Source organism: Camelina sativa, chromosome 15 (genome assembly GCF_030686135.1).
Source record: "Camelina sativa cultivar CO46 ecotype springtype chromosome 15, ASM3068613v1".
NCBI lineage: Eukaryota > Viridiplantae > Streptophyta > Magnoliopsida > Brassicales > Brassicaceae > Camelina > Camelina sativa.
This window is the reverse complement of record NC_141894.1, coordinates 27,425,725-27,446,246: the sequence shown is the minus strand read 5'-3', so window position 1 is coordinate 27,446,246 and position 20,522 is coordinate 27,425,725. Positions and strand designations below refer to the sequence as shown.

The 20,522-nt window shown below is 40.3% G+C and overlaps 2 protein-coding genes and 1 non-coding gene across 3 annotated transcripts; 2 read left to right on the top strand and 1 right to left on the bottom strand.

The window, feature by feature from the left end:
* The first annotated feature begins 82 nt into the window (after positions 1-82).
* On the top strand, positions 83-12,222 carry LOC147927193 (uncharacterized). The gene is made up of 5 exons (XM_087487351.1): positions 83-211; positions 263-572; positions 11,754-11,847; positions 11,934-12,076; positions 12,155-12,222. Exons 1-5 carry the CDS (start codon positions 83-85, stop codon positions 12,220-12,222), a joined length of 744 nt encoding a protein of 247 aa, XP_087343477.1.
* Positions 8,937-9,043, top strand: LOC147927194 (small nucleolar RNA R71). The gene has a single exon (XR_015583099.1). It is a non-coding gene; the product is annotated as a small nucleolar RNA R71 (small nucleolar RNA).
* Positions 12,223-17,810: 5,588 nt separating the features above from the next.
* Positions 17,811-19,933, bottom strand: LOC147927192 (uncharacterized). Its single transcript, XM_087486941.1, has 2 exons — positions 18,222-19,933; positions 17,811-18,097 (listed from the first exon to the last, which is right to left on the bottom strand). The coding sequence occupies exon 1, from the start codon at positions 19,931-19,933 to the stop codon at positions 18,482-18,484; it is 1,452 nt and encodes a 483-aa protein (XP_087343067.1). The 3' UTR covers positions 17,811-18,097; positions 18,222-18,481.
* Positions 19,934-20,522: the final 589 nt, after the last annotated feature.

Below are 20,522 nucleotides of genomic sequence, written 5' to 3'. Positions count from 1 at the left end.
TTTGTATTCTTACAAATCAAAAATCTCCTTTTTGTTTTCGATAACAGAGAAGATTCAAGAAAAAACCTAATTTGAGAAAATCATGAGGTTCGATTATATTGTTGATCTGCTAGCCGGAAGAACTAATTGGTGTATCAACGCCAAGGTCTTACATTCTTGGAGAGTCAGAGAGTTCTTTACCAAACGAGTTATGCTTCTTGTGGATGTAAAGGTTAGGGTTGTTTGTTGAATGATTTTTTACTTAAATTTCAAGTTCTAACAGTTATTGTATATAAGACTTCTTACACAATTGTTGTTAAACTGTGAAGGTGACACCATTGAAGCTCCTTATTTACCCGATACACTCGCTAAACTCTCGAAATATATCGACGATGGTGAGTGGTATAGTATTAGAAATTTCAAAGTGATCAATCCAACCATGGAGGAGAGGAATACTCATCATCCTTATCAGATTAAATTTACGGATGATACCAATATGACGCTGCTTGAATCATTAAGTCCTAAGAATTACTTTCGGTTCGAGGATTTGGATGACATATATCATGGAAGAATAGATCATCCCATCTCTTTCGGTAAGTATTTCTTTAATTGATTTTATATTATTTTGGTACAATCCGTCAATATAGTTAATTGGTATCTTTGTATTCGAAAAATGAAACAAGTATTTTTATATGTGGTGTGAATGATGATGTATGCAATGGTGAGATATGAATGGAATGATGGATGGGTGTTTCAATTCCCCTTATGTTGTTGCAGTATAAGAGGTATCAATCCTAAATGAGTGTTTGTGAACAGTTAAGATGTGCATATGAATCTAAGTTAAGACAAATGTAAAGATTGCTTGTCACTAACAATCCTAAGATGGAAATGTAAAATGCAGAAAATAAACTACAAGAACTAAGAATTGGATGCAAATGAAACTGAATGATTGAATTTGAAGCAAGAACTGAAATAGTAACTACTATTAATGAACTAATGCAAGACAGGTAATGAACTGAAAACTAAATGAATGCAACTATAATGAAACAGGAATGAAACAGGACAATCACAAATCATAAACCAGAGTTCTGGGGATGAACTCGAGCAAGCACTCGACCGTGTGTAGGTCGAGTGGGAGGTCGAGTTGGCTAAATCCGGAAAACAGAGCAATGCTAGAAAAACAGAGCAATACAAGAGTCAAATCAAACAACAAGCAAGCAACATGATTAAGACTAAGATATCAATAAACAAGAAAGATCTTGAGGATGGATTCATGGGATGAACTAATCATTGTGGTTATCTAACTTGGTCAACAAATCTCAAGCAAACTTTGAGCTAACCTCTAGACATATAAATCTAAGACAAGTTTCTCCCACTCTCATGGTCAAGAAACAATCAAACCTTTGCAATTCTAGACTTGTTCTCACACAGTAAAGAATCTACACAAGCAGGCATTAAGCAATACATCTCAAACCAAACAAGACATCTTATCTCTTAGCAAGCCTAATGGTAAGCTCTAGATCTAGCCTTATCTATGCTTCTTAAACATTGGTGTGATGCTAAGAAGCTTGAAATCAGATCCTACCCTCTCAGATATAGGATCAGCATTAAGAACATCTAGCCTAGAAGACATCTACAACAATCAAGCTTGACCAAATCACATAAACCACAAGATCAATCCATCCTAACCCATCCCCAAGATCCTAAGGAAACTACTCACAACAATACATGGTGAACAAAGTCAAAAACCCAGAAAATATTGAAACTTGCATTATTAGGAAGATGAAACAAAGATCTATAATATTGATGAAAGGATGAAACTCAAATTCTCAATATCTTGAAAGTTATAGAACCAACAAAATACAAGAATCTAGTCTTCTTTCTTAAGGAAGTACAAGATCTTAAATATAAAAATGCAAAAGGAATAAAGCTAAAAAAGGTAAAAACTAGGTTTAGGGAATATCTAAAAAGTTGGATCCCTTTGGTAGCTGCAGGTACAAGGCCTTATATAGGTGAGGAGGTGGAAGCCCTAAAAATACAAAAAGTCAAAGTAGTCAACGGCTCGGTCAACTCGACCACTGCTCGGTCGAGTGGCTTGGTCGAGCTGGCTTCTCTCGTGCAATCTCCACTCGGTCGAGTCCTCCTCAGCACACGGTCGAGTGTCTGGTCGAGTGTGCGGTCGAGTTGGACTCCGGACCTTGTTGTTTCAGCGTTAACTCTCTTGCTTTCTCCTCATGATTGCTTCACTTCTCCTCAGCATTGCATCCATGCCCCTTAAGCTCCAAAATCACCTGTTTATGCATGAAAAGATGCAAATGCAATGCAACTAAACTCTAATGCATGATTTGTCCTAAAGCTTATGCAATAATGGTTAAAATGGATAGCAAAAGATGCAAAAGATGTGAATATACTAAGGGAAAACAAGGTAAAATATATGAACATCAACACCCCCAAACTTAGTCTTTGCTTGCCCTCAAGCAAAAGCAAGACATAAGAAGGTAAGTGAGATTTGAAAGTGGGATCTCAGCTCCTAAAGCTTGCAAATAGACCATCTAGAATCAATGTCCAAGTTACTAATACTACGATGCAAGTTGAATGAGCTGGAATTAAAGACTTTAGACAAGCATTTCACAACCTTTATTGATTTGAGCCTTAGATATCCACATGCATTCAAATCAACCATTTCCTTTAACATTCATTAAACAAGAACATGAATCAATTCTATGCAATGCTTAAACTCATTTGGCTTGATAATAAAGGATTTTGAGACAAAGATGGTCTCTTTTTAGAGTAGGGCTTGTCAATATCAAGGTTCTCTCATGAAAATGGATTGGGCTTTAGAAGAATGCTAAAGGTAAGAACACCTAGACACATACAAGAATAAAACCTTGTCTACCCAAAGGCACCCAAAGTGTTTATCCTAGCAATCTAAACCCAAATGATCATAGTGCTACCCTTTATTTCTTCTTTTCTCTTTAACCCTTTTTCTCTTTTGGTTTTCAAGTCTTAGGAGATGTTTTCTTATTTGATCTTTCTAGTGGGATGGGGGATTCTTACTTATTTGCTATGGTTCTCTTTTCTTCTTATTCTTGAGACATATAAGCATTTTGCTAAAACTTTTCTTTTCTTTCTTTTCTTTTCATAACTAGAACCATCTTAAACAACACTTTTTTTCCCATCCTTTCACTAGACTTTGCTTAAACACAATCTCCTCTTAAAGACTCTACCCTTTTTCTTTCTCTTTTCTTTCTTTTCTTTTCAAAACAGCCAAGTCCCAAACCCAACAAGTGAACCACCTAGTCCTATCTAGTTTGAAAAATGCAAACTAGAACTACACAAGGTCTTACTCTTGTCAGTTCAAACCTAACACTTTCTACCAAGCTCAATCCCAAAAATAGGCCTCACACACTCAAGAATAAACAAGGCTTGAAAGAAGGTTTGGTTTAGGGGTAGGGGAACTGATCTTAATGATTTAATCAGCTACTTGGATCAACAAGAGTGGTAAAAAGGAGAAAGATGATCCAAGTATGTATATGGTATCCATGAGTTTAAAGCAATGCATATATTGATAATTAAAAGTCAATATTAGGTTCTTATAAATAGGAAATGGTTTCAAATCACAACATGCTTCAATTTAGACCAAATACAATGCAAGAATTCAAGGCTTGGTTCAATCTTATGCTTCTAACTACTCAACTAGCATCAAAGTACTAATAACTTGGGCATTGATCCTAGTCTAGTGAATTAAGCAAGCTAACAAGGGAATACTCATCATAGATCCCTAATGCAAATATTATACAATTCTACATGAAACATGCTAAACAAGATCCTAATATGCAATGCAAACTACATGAACACTCTTTTTTTATGAAGAATTTTTTCAAAATTTTTTCAAATTTTTATGGTTTTTCTATGCCTTATATGCTTATGCAAGTGCTAACATGATAATGATAAAAAATTTGAAATAAGAACACAAAACACAACATCAAATGCTGTCTCAAACCCTCCCCCAAACTTAAATCACACAGTCCTCTGTGTGAAAGAATTGGATTGAGGATTCAAGATCAAAAACAACAAAACACAATATGAAATGCAATGATATTTACAAGTGAAGGTGATGATGGTACCTTAGGGGTTGTGGAAGAAGCTGTCCACATCCATCTGCATGCTGTCATAGGAGTAGTTGGGTTCTTGTTGGTGACTTGGAGATGGGCTTTGGGGCAGCTCGACGATGGAGATCGACCTTGACTTGGTCGAGTACATGTCCGAGTTGGGGGGTCGAGTTGGACCGCGGATGTCAAAATGTTGACCTTGCTGCTGGCAAAACTGCTGGTAGAGAGCTGGATCCATGTAGTATTGAGGTGGGATGGGGGGTATAATGGATAACCTGGATAAGCAGCTGGAGGTGGGAAGCCATAGGGTGATCTGGGCTGGTACTCGGCCGAGTGCATTGGAGGTGCTCGGTCGAGTGGGTGCTCGAGTGACCCGGTCGAGTGCCTCGAAAATTGATGTTCTAGGGTACTTGAGCTCCTCTTCCTCTGATTTGGCTCATACATTGAAGCCCTAGCTGGTTCCACAGGATGCGCAACCCTTGAAAGTGCTCTAGTTGAGCTACTTCTCCTCAAAGGGCTTGAATGGCTAGGAGATGAGTTTTCACTCTTCAGCTCAGCAATCTCCTTCTTTAAGCCTTTGATAGTTTTAGCCATGTTGGTCACCTTCTTCTTCAGCTTGTCAAACCTCTTTCCATGCCACTTGCCCCACTTTTGCAAAAGAGTTAATCTCTTGGCATTCTCCCTCACTCCTCTACTATCTCTTGGGTTGGGCTCATAGTCTTCAAAGTAGAACTGCTCCTCTCCATCAGCTACTTGTGCATTCCCAACCTCAACTCTAGGTTCAACCACTCCATCAAACCAATGCTCCTCAGCTGGCCAAAAATCAATGTTGGCTCCTTCTTGAATGGTGGTGAGCTCTTGGTTAGGCAATATGAGTTGCTTTTTCCCAAGTGTTGGAAGCTCAAAGTTGAAGATGTGGTTCCCTTGATGCATCTCCTTGGCTAGGATGAGAGTAGAAGTGAGGTAGCTTGAGTCAATCCATCTTGGTGAAACACTTTCTCCTCTAAGTGGAACTTTAGCAGCTTGAAGGATTGGAGTGATGATGCCTCCAATGGTAAGTGCTCCTCTTGACCCTTTGTTCTCCAACTTTCCTACCCAACTTCTCAATTGAATCATGTGGTCAATGAGCACTATTCCTAGATCAGTCTCCACTGTGCTCCCAAGAATGATGGCACCATTCCTTGCTTGAAAGATCACTCCATTAAGAGCCAAATCAATCATCTTTAGCTCTCCCTCATTAATGTTCCCAGTTTCCTTTCTTTCAAAGAAGGTGTTGGCAAGAGCCTTGTGGAAGTACCTTAGGATTGGGCTCCTTATCCTTGAGCTCTTGGAGTTTGAGGATGAGTAGAGCTTGTTGTCTCCAATGGTTTCCCACACAGCATACAACTCTCCTCTTGGAACCATCAAACTCCTATTGCTCCCAACCTCAAAACCAAACACATTGGCTATCTTTTTCATTGAAAGCTCATGGTTCTTTCCTTTGATAGAGAAGGAAATGTGGCCAGCTCCAACCTCAGGGTCTTTCCTTGCATATGTATGCAGCTTTACAGTGGCAAGGAACTCACAACTCTCCTCTTTGTAGCCCTCCATGCAAAGCCCCATAAACTTGGTGAGATTGCTCTTCTCAAAGAGATATTCCACATCCTCATCAATAGCAAGCTTCTCCATGGTCTCCTTGTGAGGATATCTAGTTCCCAGGAACTCCATCCTCATAAAAGCATCATAAACCTGCCTCTTTGACAGTCCACAAGACTCAGCTTCTCAGTCATCCAACAATTCTTCTTCTTCACTCTCTTCCTCACTCTCATCACTCTCCTCTTGCTCAACTTCAACAGCTGGCCTCTTCCCCTTAGCCTTGTGTCTCCTCATAAACTCATTGAGAGTAGGCTCTCTTTCCTCCTCACTTTCGGTCCTCTCAGGATCTTCCTCAACTAGCTCTCTCCCTTGACGCGGCACCTGGCTCGACCGGCTGCTCGAACCGCCACTCGGTCGAGTGGTCGATCGAGTGGTCCGTCGAGTGACCCTCCCAGCTTCTCCTCTTGATTCAAGGCTAGCATCACGACGTTCCATGGAGCTTGCAGCGGTTTGGTGAGACTTCTTGGTTATCTTGGAAGACATTTTCAAAAGAAACTGAAGGAAATAGACTCAAAGCTCAAAGTTAATAGGTTAGTGATCCAAAAACTTGAAAGAACAAAGCTTGAGCAAGAGATGAACTTTGAAAGAGATTTTAAAGCTTGAATTTAAATGTTTTGAGCAAATAAGAGAATGTGAGAGGTATAGGATCGTGCAAGGACTATATAAAGAAGCTAAGGGGACAAGGAGACAAGGGTGGAGCTTCCATACCATTCAAATTTGAATTGGGAATCTTTGACTTGCTTTTGGCTTCCACTCGACCCCACACTCGACCAGCACGTGGTCGAGCTCCTTGACCAAATTTGAAATTTCAAAATTTTTCTCCTTGTTCTTCCCCCCACTCGATCATTCTAGAAGAATGGGAATCGAATGGGCCTCAATTAGTATCCAGCTCGGCCGAGTACCTCTCGTGGCCTGGTCGAGTGGGCCTGCGAGTCTTCTTCTCCAAGTCCACATCTCTTCTTAACCAACTACATTCTCACTAAAAGGCCTGTCCAACAAAAACATAAAAGAAAATACATCAAAACTACTAAGAAATTAAACCATATTTACAAAGGATACCTTAGGGACTTCCTCCCTAGTGAGCTTGTTTAAAGTCACTAAGCTTGACTTTGGTTTCCTTTTCATCCTTGATTTAGATACCAAGGAGGTGATGAAATCCTCCCTGGAACCTCTTGGTCACTGTGAAGTTGATCCTTGATCACCTCACCCTTAGCACACAAACCATATTTATTCTTGATTTTGAGCCTAGGTCTTGCTTTCCTCAAAGACCTCTTGTTCAGCTTAACTTGGAGATCCTCAACCATACTAGACAGCTCTTGAACTGACCTCTTAAGCTTCTCAACAGAATCCTCTTGAAGTGGGAGCTCAGCCTTAGGGTCTCCTTTATCCTTGAAAACCTCATGATCAACTCTCTCCTTGATAGTGAAGGGTTGATCATCAATGGTGGGCAGGTTGGTTGGGTTATAGATGTTGAACTTCATGATTGTATCCTCAGCAATGTTCAAGGTCACAAGACCTTCCCTAACATCTATTACTGCTCCAACAGTGGCTAAAAATGGCCTCCCTAACAAGATTGGATCTTCAGGCTCCTTGTCCATCTCTATGACCACAAAATCAGTATGAACCCTTGCCTTCCCTATCTTGAGTGGGACATTCTCCAATCTTCCAACTACCTCTCTATTTGTCCCATCAGCTAGGCACACATGGAGTTTAGTGGATTTGAAGTCAGTTCTCCCAAGCTTTTGAGCTAGGGAGTATGGCATCACACTTGTTGAAGCTCCCAAATCACAAAGGCATTGATTGTAGTGGAGGTAACTGATTGTGCAAGGCAGATAGAATGGCCCTGGGTCCTTAAGCTTAAGTGGGATGATTACTCCTCCAAGGTTCTCAAGATCCTTCTCATCTTGAGCTTGAGCCTTCTTTATTGACAAATCAAGCAAGAAATTTCTATAGAGAGGATATGGTTCATACTGTTCCAAGGCAGGTCCTCTCTCCTCTTCTTGGTAAGCAATGATGATCTCTTGAATAGCCATCACTTCTTCCTTTTTCTCAACCAAAGCTTCTTCCTTCAAAACCCTTTCTTCCTCTTGTTGCTTAGCCAACATTTCCTTTCTCTCAATGATTTCCCTTAACTCCTTGATCCTTTGTGCTTTGAAACGCCCAGGGAATGGTAGTGGAGGCTTGTAAGCAGGAGGAATATACTTAGCAGGCTTGACAGCTTCAGAGTCCCCAGCTCGATCGACCACTCGAGCATGCACTCGGTCGTGTGGCTGCTCGAGTTCCTGGTCGAGTTCGCCTGCGAGCTCCTGTTTCTTTGCACAGATGTCACTTGGGGCTTCAGTAACTAATGAATTCCCCTAAACTTGGACTTCACTGTCCTCAGTGACTTCTTCCTCTTGAAATTGAATGGCTTTGGCTGTGAACTCCCTTGGATTTTGAACAGCTTTTCCAGGGAGTTGGTTGGGTTTTGGAGCTGAAGTAGAGGCTATGTTACCCTCCATATACTTCACTCTTGAATTAAGACCCTCAAACTTCATATTCAGATCATTGTACTGTGATGTTAACCTTTGGTTCAACTCAGCAAACTGCTTGGCTTCCTCAATCTTACCTTGTGTTTGCCCAATCAACAATTGTTGCATCATAGCTCTTAAGTCTTGTTCTTGGCCTTGGTTAGTCTGAAACCCTGGTGGGGGACACAACTGAGGCTGGAACACTTGATGTTATTGTTTGGGGATGTAGGTTTGTTGCTGTTGAGGCTGTTGAGGTGGATAGACTTGGTCTTGAGGATTAGCCACATTGGTACTCCTATAAGAGAGATTGTTGTTCTTGAAACCCCCTTGGTTGTAGCCTTTGAATCCTCCTTGGTTTTGCATGTAGCATACCTCAGCAAATTCAGTCTCCCCCTCTTGAACTTGATCTTCTTCTTCACCAATGAAGTGAATGGACTGGCTAAGAAGAATCTTGTCAAGTTTCTCATTGACCATCTTCAAGTCCTTCTTATATTTGTCCTCTTGATCAGTTGAGGAGCTCCTTATGGTCCTATCATAGTCCCCATTATAGTTGCCATCTGACTGAGCAAGATTCTCAACTAATTCTCAGCCTTCTTCCACATTCTTGTTGAGGAAGTTGCCATTAGAAGCTGTGTCAAGCAACATCCTTATCTTTGGAAGCACTCCTCTATACAAGGTACTCAAGAGTGACTCATTGCTGAAACCATGATGAGGACATTGGGTCTGATATCCTTTGAACCTCTCCCATGCCTCACAAAAGGTCTCATTGTTTCTTTGAGCAAACCCAGAAATTTCATTCCTCAATCTAGCAGTCCTAGCATTGGAGAAGAATTTGGCTAAGAAAGCCTTCTTGCAAGCATCCCATGTGGTTATTGCTCCAGTAGGAAGAGTCTTCTCCCAAAGGTGAGCCTTGTCTCCAAGTGAGAATGGAAAGAGCCTCAACTTGAAACCATCTTCACTTACTCCATTTATCTTGGTTAGACCACAGATTCTGTCAAACTCATCTAGATGATCAAGTGGATCCTCTATTGGCAACCCATGAAACTTGTTGGCTTGAATCATGGAGATCAATCCACTTTTGATCTCAAAGTTGTTGTTTGCTACAGTTGGAGGCACAATTCCAGCCCTTTGGTTGTGGGTGTTGGGTGCATCTCCAGTACCTATGTGCCTAGGCCTCTGCTCATGGTTAGCTTGTTGCTCCATGATCACTGAATCCTCTTGCTGAACTTGAACTACCCTTCTTCTCTGATTTTCCAAACCCTTTGGCTTCCTATGTATGTTGTCAATAGGCCTTTGAAGATTATCTTTCCCCTTTGACCTTGTGTGCATCAACAAACGCGAGTACAGACTCGAACAGGTTCACAATTGAGTTCAGGCTCGTCTGGGGGGTCAAGTCGACTGGGTAGTGGTGTCCAAATGTACACGGCTTCTGACTCAATCAAGTGCTCGATCACCGCTCGGTCGAGTGGTGGTCGAGTGACTGGTCGAGTGGTACCTGAAATGGAACTTCAACCCAGCAACAGAAGATTCAAGTGTATAAACAAACTTAATCTTAGACTAATATGGATCCTAAATGTCACAAAAACACACTCAAATGGGCAACGGCGCCAAATTGAAACAAGTATTTTTATATGTGGTGTGAATGATGATGTATGCAATGGTGAGATATGAATGGAATGATGGATGGGTGTTTCAATTCCCCTTATGTTGTTGCAGTATAAGAGGTATCAATCCTAAATGAGTGTTTGTGAACAGTTAAGATGTGCATATGAATCTAAGTTAAGACAAATGTAAAGATTGCTTGTCACTAACAATCCTAAGATGGAAATGTAAAATGCAGAAAATAAACTACAAGAACTAAGAACTGGATGCAAATGAAACTGAATGATTGAATTTGAAGCAAGAACTGAAATAGTAACTACTATTAATGAACTAATGCAAGACAGGTAATGAACTGAAAACTAAATGAATGCAACTAGAATGAAACAAGAATGAAACAGGACAATCACAAATCATAAACCAGAGTTCTGGGGATGAACTCGAGCAAGCACTCGACCGTGTGTAGGTCGAGTGGGAGGTCGAGTTGGCTAAATCCGGAAAACAAAGCAATGCTAGAAAAACAGAGCAATACAAGAGTCAAATCAAACAACAAGCAAGCAACAGGATTAAGACTAAGATATCAATAAACAAGAAAGGTCTTGAGGATGGATTCATGGGATGAACTAATCATTGTGGTTATCTAACTTGGTCAACAAATCTCAAGCAAACTTTGAGCTAACCTCTAGACATATAAATCTAAGACAAGTTTCTCCCACTCTCATGGTCAAGAAACAATCAAACCTATGCAATTCTAGACTTGTTCTCACACAGTAAAGAATCTACACAAGCAGGCATTAAGCAATACATCTCAAACCAAACAAGACCTCTTATCTCTTAGCAAGCCTAATGGTAAGCTCTAGATCTAGCCTTATCTATGCTTCTTAAACATTGGTGTGATGCTAAGAAGCTTGAAATCAGATCCTACCCTCTCAGATATAGGATCAGCATTAAGAACACTAGCCTAGAAGAGATCTACAACAATCAAGCTTGACCAAATCACATAAACCACAAGATCAATCCATCCTAACCCATCCCCAAGATCCTAAGGAAACTACTCACAACAATACATGGTGAACAAAGTCAAAAACCCAGAAAATATTGAAACTTGCATTATTAGGAAGATGAAACAAAGATCTATAATATTGATGAAAGGATGAAACTCAAATTCTCAATATCTTGAAAGTTATAGAACCAACAAAATACAAGAATCTAGTCTTCTTTCTTAAGGAAGTACAAGATCTTAAATATAAAAATGCAAAAGGAATAAAGCTAAAAAAAGGTAAAAACTAGGTTTAGGGAATATCTAAAAAGCTGGATCCCTTTGGTAGCTGCAGGTACAAGGCCTTATATAGGTGAGGAGGTGGAAGCCCTAAAAATACAAAAAGTCAAAGTAGTCAACGACTCGGTCAACTCGACCACTGCTCGGTCGAGTGGCTTGGTCGAGCTGGCTTCTCTCTTGCAATCTCCAATCGGTCGAGTCCTCCTCAGCACACGGTCGAGTGTCTGGTCGAGTGTGCGGTCGAGTTGGACTCCGGACCTTGTTGTTTCAGCCTTAACTCTCTTGCTTTCTCCTCATGATTGCTTCACTTTTCCTCAGCATTGCATCCATGCCCCTTAAGCTCCAAAATCACCTGTTTATGCATGAAAAGATGCAAATGCAATGCAACTAAACTCTAATGCATGGTTTGTCCTAAAGCTTATGCAATAATGGTTAAAATGGATAGCAAAAAATGCAAAAGATGTGAATATACTAAGGGAAAACAAGGTAAAATATATGAACATCAAAAAACTAGATTCTTTTTAGGATTTATGAAACTTTGTGTATTGGTCCTTCTCATAGAAAAGTATGACTTAAAATTTACCAAAAACAGATGAGCTACATTTTGGAAACCTAAATTCTGTCTTTTTCCCAAACTAGATGTTTGTGCGTGTATAATGGATGTGGAAGATAGAAGAAAGCCTGCGAGTGTCATTGATATTAATAAAGTTGTTCTCATGTTGTTGAATGGCAAGTAAAAAGATATTTACTCTACCTTTAAGACAGTTACGTTTTAGAATTGTCTCTGTTAAGATTTTTATTTATTTGATAAACATGTAGGTGTGAGACTGTGAAGTGTCGTCTCAAAGACAACTACGCTTCTCAATTCATGACCATATGGCAATCAAGCGGGTGCCATCTCATATACAAATCCGAACCTGTGTTATGTGTAATGCGGTTTATGAGGGTGGGAGAATATGAAGGTATATAACATAAATTAGTTCTGATATAATCATCATAAGGTAACCAATATATTCACTTAAAATTATAAATGTTTGTAGGTGCACCGTGTCTTGAAAACACCTTGGCCTCTTCGAAGATCTTCATAAACCAGAGTTTGAAGGACTAGAGCATCACCAGGGTATGTAAGATGTAATTATGTATATTAAAACAAGTTTTGTATGATTTTAAAGTAAAATTTCTTAAAACACTTTATAATTTACAGGTCTGAATTTGCTGGACGTTATTATATAAACCATGTGATGAAGCAACAAGGTGAAAGCTCAGGCACTCAAATGTTAAGAATGGGGTGTTGGCCGTTTATTTTTTTCTCATTTTGAATGTCTATAAAATTTAGTATGTTTGTATTAACCGCTACTTGAAATCCAACTTTGCATTACTCTCATCTTTATTTTGTAATTGAGATAATACATTATAATATTAAACTATTGGAAATTGCTTACGCTTTTAAAAATTTAGAATTTACTTATTGAATTTCAATATCTGTTTACTACAATTTAGTAACTTAGTTGTTTATTTAAAGACTCAATTAATATTTCAAATTGAGAGTATTATTTATCTTTAGTAAGATAAACCTTTCTGTATATATGCAAACACAAAAAGTACTTAACAATCCAATAAAACATTTTAAACTTTTTCAAAAGATAAAATACTATGTTTAAATATGTCAATTATGACATATTAAATCAGAAAAGTAACATATCATGAAGTAACAAAACTATTGTTGTTAAAATTTTATTACCGCGCTTAAAGCACGGGTACCTCCCTAGTCAATATTTATATGGGTTTAACAATACTAAATATAGCTTTGGAGCTGAAGAACGAAGTTCTCTTTATATCACTATCCCTAAAACCAAAGACTTTAGTAGAGAACACAAAGAAGTTCTCTTTAGAACACAAAGTTATTAATGTCCAGATTTTGTAGAGAACTCCATTAAGGCCTTCCTCTGTGTGATTGTCACTTGGAGACTTGGAGTTGTTTCATACATTCCATAATACATAATGCGTACTAACATTTTAGTATGGACTGTAGTATGGAGGGAGTAAACAATGGTATGCACTATATCATACAATAGTATTCATAACATCTACCATTATGAATGGTAAAAATAGGACTATAGTTTGGAGTGGTGTGTACAAAAGATTAAAAACAATTTTAATGATATTTTTAGTCATAATTAATAATAACTATTACAAAATGTTTTTAAAATTACAAATCAAAATCTATTATTTCGATTATCCCATAACATATCAGCAATATTTTCTCATATATTTGTCATATATGGTCTATCTTCTCTCTTGACCTCATCTTGTTCATTTGAGTCATTGTGCTCGTTTTCTGTGTGCACTTCTGAAGAATCTTCAAAGAAATACGTATCCAAAAAATCAAAACTCTAATAAAGTTGTAGAGTCCCATCGTGGCGATAGTTTACTCTCTTTTGCACCTCCAAACCATATGTAGGATCATCCCTAAGAATCCTCCACTTCTTCTTCCATACTCCAAAAGTTTGTTCTATAATAGAACATAAAGATGCATGAGACCTATTAAATAACTCTTCTTTGTCAATTCGGGGAGGACCGTTGTTAAATTGTGACAAGTGATATCTCACAACCCGATTTTGTGATGATCTGTAGAAAGCTAAGAAATCTTGCTTATTTGGATATCCTAAATCCACCACATAATATTTATCTCAAGGAGGCAATGGAAATTCAGGATCACCATCTTGAGTGAGTGAGAGTACTCTTGTGTCGTGACATGAACCGGGTGCTCCGTTCCAAACATATGTGAATAGCATATTCATATCACATATTGTCATTACGTTGAAGCTCGTTCTATCATGTCGACTCCAATACATGGCTTGCAGTTCAGGCTTTACTTTAACACATACATAAGCGCCATCCATTCCCCCAACAAATCCACTAAAAAAGGGCCAGTATCGTCGAGGGGCTGGAGTCACTGCAATCTTGTTGAATAGCTCGGTGAAGTGAGGTCTTAGTGGTTTAGTAAGTGCATCGGCTAGCTGATCATGTGTTGAGATATGAGACATGCGCAAGGCACCTGACTGTACTTACTCCCTGATAAAGTGATAGTTAATGTCTATATGCTTCATCCAAAAATGAAAGACCGGATTAGCACAAAGGTAAGTTGCGCCAATATTATCGCAGTAAACGACTGGGGCAGCTGGTAAGGTGACACCGAGTTCAGTGAGTAACGAGCATATCCATATGAGTTTAGCGGTGGTGTTAGCAACATCTCCATATTCAGCCTATGTTGCAGAGCTAGCTACACCCTTTTGCTTTTTAGAAGACCAGGCAATAGAAGTCTGACCAATGGTCTGACCAATGTATATAATATAAACATTTGTTGAGATAAGATAATCACAGTGATTTCCCCAATCCGAGTCCAAGAATGTGTGAATTGTCAATGGCGTCGAGGGTCTTAAGAAGATGATGTGTGCGACAGTACCGGTGAGATACATAAGAATACGTTTTGCTGCCTGCCAATGCATATATGTAGGAGCATGCATAAACTGGGCCAAACGATTCACCGCAAAATCGATGTCTCCCCAAGACCATACAAAATTTGGTGGGGTTAGCATGAGGCTTGCTAGAGCTGAGAGTCAACGTGGGTTTTCAGAACCATAGGCATGGACACCGGTTTTGCGTTCAACATATTTGTCTTGTTCAAGAGATCAATAATGTACCTTCGTTGCATAAGATGGTGTCCCTGTGTGGAGCGAGTTGCTTCAATGCCGAGGAAGTATCGCAAATTTGTCGGTTCTTTCAATGAGAAACGTGTAGGTAAGGAGGCAATGAAGCCTATTTTGAGGGTGTTGTTGTTTCCTGTGACAATAATGTCATCAACGTAAACGAGAGTGTAGAGAACATCAGTACCACGATGCTAAACAAACACAGATGTATCCACCAATGAATTGTAAAACCCCATACATAAGAGATATATTTTTGATTCTTGATACCACGTGCAAGGAGCCTATTTCAGGCAATACAACGCCTTGTTTAAGCGGCAAACATAATGGAGATGGTCCTTGTCGATAAAACCAAGAGGTTGGGACACATACACTTCATCCTTCAGTGTGCCATGTAAAAACGCGTTATGGACATCAAGTTTTTTAATGCGCCAAGAGTTATTGACCGCCAATTGGAGAACCATGCGAATTGTCACTGACTTAACCATTGGGCTGAATGTTTCAGAATAGTCAAGACCATATTGTTGATTGAACCCTCGCGCTACTAATTGAGCTTTGTACCTATCAAGCAAGCCATTAGGTAAGTACTTTAGAGTATAAATCCACTTTGTCGGTATAACATTGTGACCTAGTTTTGGTGGAACCAAGTCAAATGTATGAGCTCGTAATTGAGCATTCATCTCATCTCCCAGAGCGTTTCTCCACTTGTCATCTCACATAGCCCGGGTTAAAGTGGTGGGAATGGTTGGTTTGGTTGTGGTAACTGAGAGGCTAAGTTTAGTTTTGGGTTTGACAATATTGTTTTTCCAACAAGTTTGCATATGATGGTTAGCCAGTGTATTTGGTGGTAGGGGTTAAGATGGAGGGTTTGATTGTGGTGGTGGTTGGAGATTTGGTCGTGGTGACGGCTGTGATACAGGAACAGGGTCACGGTCTGGTAGTGGTGAGGTAGGAGGAGAAAAAGACGATGGTGAGGTCATTTGTGGACTTGGTTTGGTGGTTATTGAGCTTGGTTAAGTAAGTGTAGCTCTTAATGGGCTTGTTGATTTATTTCGGCCTAACAGCCTATTATCTTCACGGTCTTCGTCAACACGATTATTGTGTGAAGGATCGTAGCTTGGGGCTGTCGCAGATGAGCTGAAATAAGTGGTTGATGTCAAAAAGGAACAAGAACTAGCTAGGGTGATGATTCAGGATTTGGTTAAGATGATGATGGTGGGACGATGATATTGGGCTGGGAAGAAGAGAAAGCAAATGGAAAGCTGGATTCGACAAATTGAACATGGTGTGAAGTATAAATCCGGCCAGCGGAGACATCAAGGCAAAGATAAGAACTTTGAGTAAGTGAATAGCCCATAAACACACACGGAAGAGAACAGTCTTGCAACTTATGAGTGTTGTAAGGTCGAAGCAATGGAAAACAGAGACTGCCGAAGACACAAAGCTTGTGATAATTGGGTGGTTGTTGGAACAATTTTGCATATGGTGAGACGTTGTGGAGCACCGGCGTTGGCATTCTGTTGATCAAATACACGACTGTGGCAAACGCATAAGGCCAACATATTTTAGGAACTGAGGCTTGATGCAAGAACGTAAGACCCGTCTCAACGATATGTCGATGCTTACGTTCTGAAATTCCATTATGCTCTGGCGTGTGTGGACGTGTTGTTAAATGCGATATGCCATGAGATGATAAAAAGCTGCACAAGACCACAAATTCACCGCCATTATCCAAGTAGAGGGTGCCAATCTTCGCTTGAAAATGATTCTCGACCAAGGCCTTGAACGTAATAAACATGTTCTGGACGTCAGATTTTTGTTCAATGGATACAACCAGGTGTAGCGTGTGAAGTTATCCAAAATCACTAGATTATATTTAAAACCATCCGTTGACATAATAAGAGACATCAGAATAAATATATAGGAGTGGTTTGTTTGAGACGATAGTGTTTGTATAAACAGGAAGTTTATGGCTTTTATTGATAAGGCAATGAGAACAAGGAAGAGGTTTACTTGTTGTTTCAGAACATGGTAAGAAAATTGAGAAATAATGGACTGTAAAATAGGAGGAGACGAATGGCCAAGTCTTGAATGCCATGAGGGAATAAAAGCTTTGGGTGATGGTGAGGCGAATAGAGAAATGGGTGATGAAGAGGATGGGACTGGCCACTCGTACAACTCATTTTTCGCTCTCCCTTGGAGTAAACGGACCCCCATTTTGAGTTTTTTTCACCTGAAAATGAGCCGGAAGAATTCCACAAATACATTATTAACATTACACAAATGATAAACGGAAATAAGGTTTTAGCAATGTTTGGTACGTAAAAAAAAATATTTAAACGAAGAGGTTTAATTGGGGTAGAGAGAAAATTGGAACCCATATGCGAGATGTTAAGATCAGAGCCGTCAGTTGTGGTGAATTCTTCACCACCATTGTAGAGCTGATGAAGAAAGAGATTGTTCAAGTCTGTGGTAAGATGGTGTGCCGCACCAGTATCGAGCAACCAATTGTTGTTAGGAGCAGACAAGCTGTGGTGAGATTCGCCCGAGGTTGCCATGGAACCAAAGCCATAAGCGAAGATGACATGGACAAATGTTTGCCACCAGAGAGCTGAAATTGAGAGCACCACCGTGCACTGTGCCCATGAACACCACAAATATGACATCGTCCTTGATATCCGTGTGGTGTTGTGTTTTGTGAACGAGAATGAAAATGTTATTGTCGTTGCCAAGTCTGATTATGACGCTAGTTGGGTCTAAAAGAACCACGATTGTTTGGACCACGAGTATGAACAGCATTGGCTGTAATCAGCAGTGACGAGGAAGAAACAAGCATAGTTTCAGCTTAATTTCTTGGTTGAGCAGCTTTTGGAGAAATTCAGGAAGGGAGGGTTGGACTCTGTTGAAAACAAGCATAGTTTCAGCTTAATTCCCCTAGGATTGGACTCTGTTGAAAACCATGCTGAGAAAACCCATTGGGAAAACCCATTGGGACAAAACTCAGCTATGGGAAAAAGAGTACAAACTTCTCACCTAAGTTACCTAGTCATCATTACCGGGTGAAGTCTTCAGGTTGGATATGTTGAAGACTTGGATCCTTGGTAGGTTGAATGACCCGTCACTATGAGTGCATGAGCTTCCTTGGCCCTCTCCTTAGCTCTTGAACGAGTGATCCTTCCCACCACCTCCGGTTGCTCTGCAGCCTCTGGCTCCTTGCTTGCCACGATCATATCAGAGGGTGAGGCTTCACGTCTCTCTAGTTGATCAACAATATGCCTGTAATCATCAGGAAGACTCTTTAGAATGCTTCATCATGCTCCATATATAGGCTTCCCAAGATGAGCTAGCTTATCAAAACGAGTAGTAAGTCCCTGAAAATATTTTTGAATAGATTTATCACCTTTAGTCCAAAGGTCAATTTGTTGCTTCACTTGCTAGATATGGGAGCGGCAGGGAGTCGCATAGATCGACGATAGAGTGGACCAAATCTCAGCTAAGGTGGTTGTGTTGGAGAGGAGCGGCTGGACAAAAATAGAGATAGCACCAAGTAAGGCGGCGTTGTAGATGAGGCGTTCTTGACGTTTCCAGATCTTGTAATCTGGATTGGCAGTGGCAACACCAACAACAGTGGTGGTAGGAGGAGGTACGTCAACATAACCATCAAGGTAACCTGTGACCCGTCACTATGAGTGCATGAGCTTCCTTGGCCCTCTCCTTAGCTCTTGAACGAGTGATCCTTCCCACCACCTCCGGTTTCTCTGCAGCCTCTGGCTCCTTGCTTGCCACGATCATATCATCCTCCCCCTCTTCAAAAGGATTTGTCCTCAAATCGGAATCTGCATAGTAAGAGAGCAAGTCAGAAACATTGACTGTTGATGATATGGTATACTTACCTTGAAGATCAGTCTGATATGCGTTGTCATTGATCCTCCTTATGACTTCCCTGAAAAACAAATTAGCTACAATAACAGCATCATCCGTCTTGTGACTTGCAATGAAATGAGCCAACTTGCTAAACCTGTCAACCACAACAAAAATAGAATCTCTACCATTTCTGGTTCGAGGTAAGCCAAGAACAAAATGCATAGAAATTTGAGTCCAAGGTTGAGAAGGATTCGTTAGAAGAGTGTACAAGCCGTGAGGCTGTACCTTACCCTTCGCCATTTTGCAGATATGGCACCTAGAACAAACCTTCTCAACGTCTTTCTGCATTTGAGGCCAATAGAAGTGTTTTTGCAGTCCAAGTAGAGTCTTTGACACTCCAAAATGTCTAGCTAGTCCTCCTCCGTGAGCTTCTCTGATCAGCATCTCTCTCATAGATCCTCTTGGTATGCACAATCTATCATTAAAGAACAGATACCCATCCTGCCTATAGTAGTTTTCAAAAGCAAACTTATGGCATTTGCCATAGCTCTCAGCAAAGTCGATGTCAGTCTCATAAAATCCTACTAGATTAGAAGGCAAAGTAGAAATGAGAGTGTACCTCATGGATAATGCATCTGTGATTACATTATCCTTACCTGCACTTGGACTGAGGTTCTCTTTAATGTGTTCCTTGCTCATCAGCTCTTCTACTTGCTCTTGAAGCTCTTTAGTTTCTACTGGATTGGTTCTGTAAGCTGGTCTGTTCGATAGAGCTGAACCTGGTACCAATTCGATCTGATGCTTTATCCCACATAGTGGCGGCAAACCTGGAGATATCTCTTCTGGAAACTCATACTTGTACTCCTCTTTAATCTCTATGATTTCGCGTGGAAGCTCTTCTGCTGGCTTAGTGCTGGTGAGTGTCTCTTTATACCCAAACTTGAATGTGGTCATCTCTGGCTCAAATAGCTTGTTGAACTCGCTGTGATTGATGTACAGGCTGTGAGACACTTTCTCTGTATCCTTGCGGTTCATGTGAAGCTGGTCCTTGTAGATTTCGCTGGGTGTAAGTGGTAGAAGAGTGACTTTGCGCCCTTTGAACTCAAATGACTGCTTGTTGGTGTAACCATCTTGAAACACTCTTCTGTCGAACTGCCATGGTCTTCCCAAAAGGATGTGACTTGATTTCATTGGAATAACATCACAAAGCAGCTCATCCTCATACTTCCCAATCGCTAGTTTCACCATCACTTGCTGCGTGACTGTCAAAGCACCCTTGTTGTTCAACCACTGTAGCTAATAAGGTCTTGGATGTGAAGTAGTATTGAGATTAAGCTTTTGTACCATCTCTTCACTAGCTGCATTAGTACAGCTACCACCATCGACAATCAAAGTGCAGACCTTGTCTTGAACCTTACACCTGGTGTGAAATAGGTTCTCACGCTGACCTCTATCATCTGGATGCATCTGTACACTTAAAGCTCTGCGTGCTACTAACATCTCTCCCATGACTGCGGATACTCCTTCTTCATCTAGTTCAGGCTCTGCTTCACTTTCTGAACTTTCTTCTGGCACAATCTCTCCTCCCTCTTGAAGAAGAAACATCTTCTTGTTAGGACAGTCTCTGGAATAATGCCCCATCCCTTGGCATTTGAAACACCTGATATGACTTGTAGAGGTGCTACTCTTGGGCTTGGAATCGATTTTAACCTCCTCTTTGACTGTGGTTGTCACGTGTTTGCTGTCCTTGGTGAAGGCGGGTTTACTGAACTCTCTCGGCTTGGACATGTCAGGCGTAAATGTAGACCTCACTCCCTTTCTCTTGATCTGCGATTCA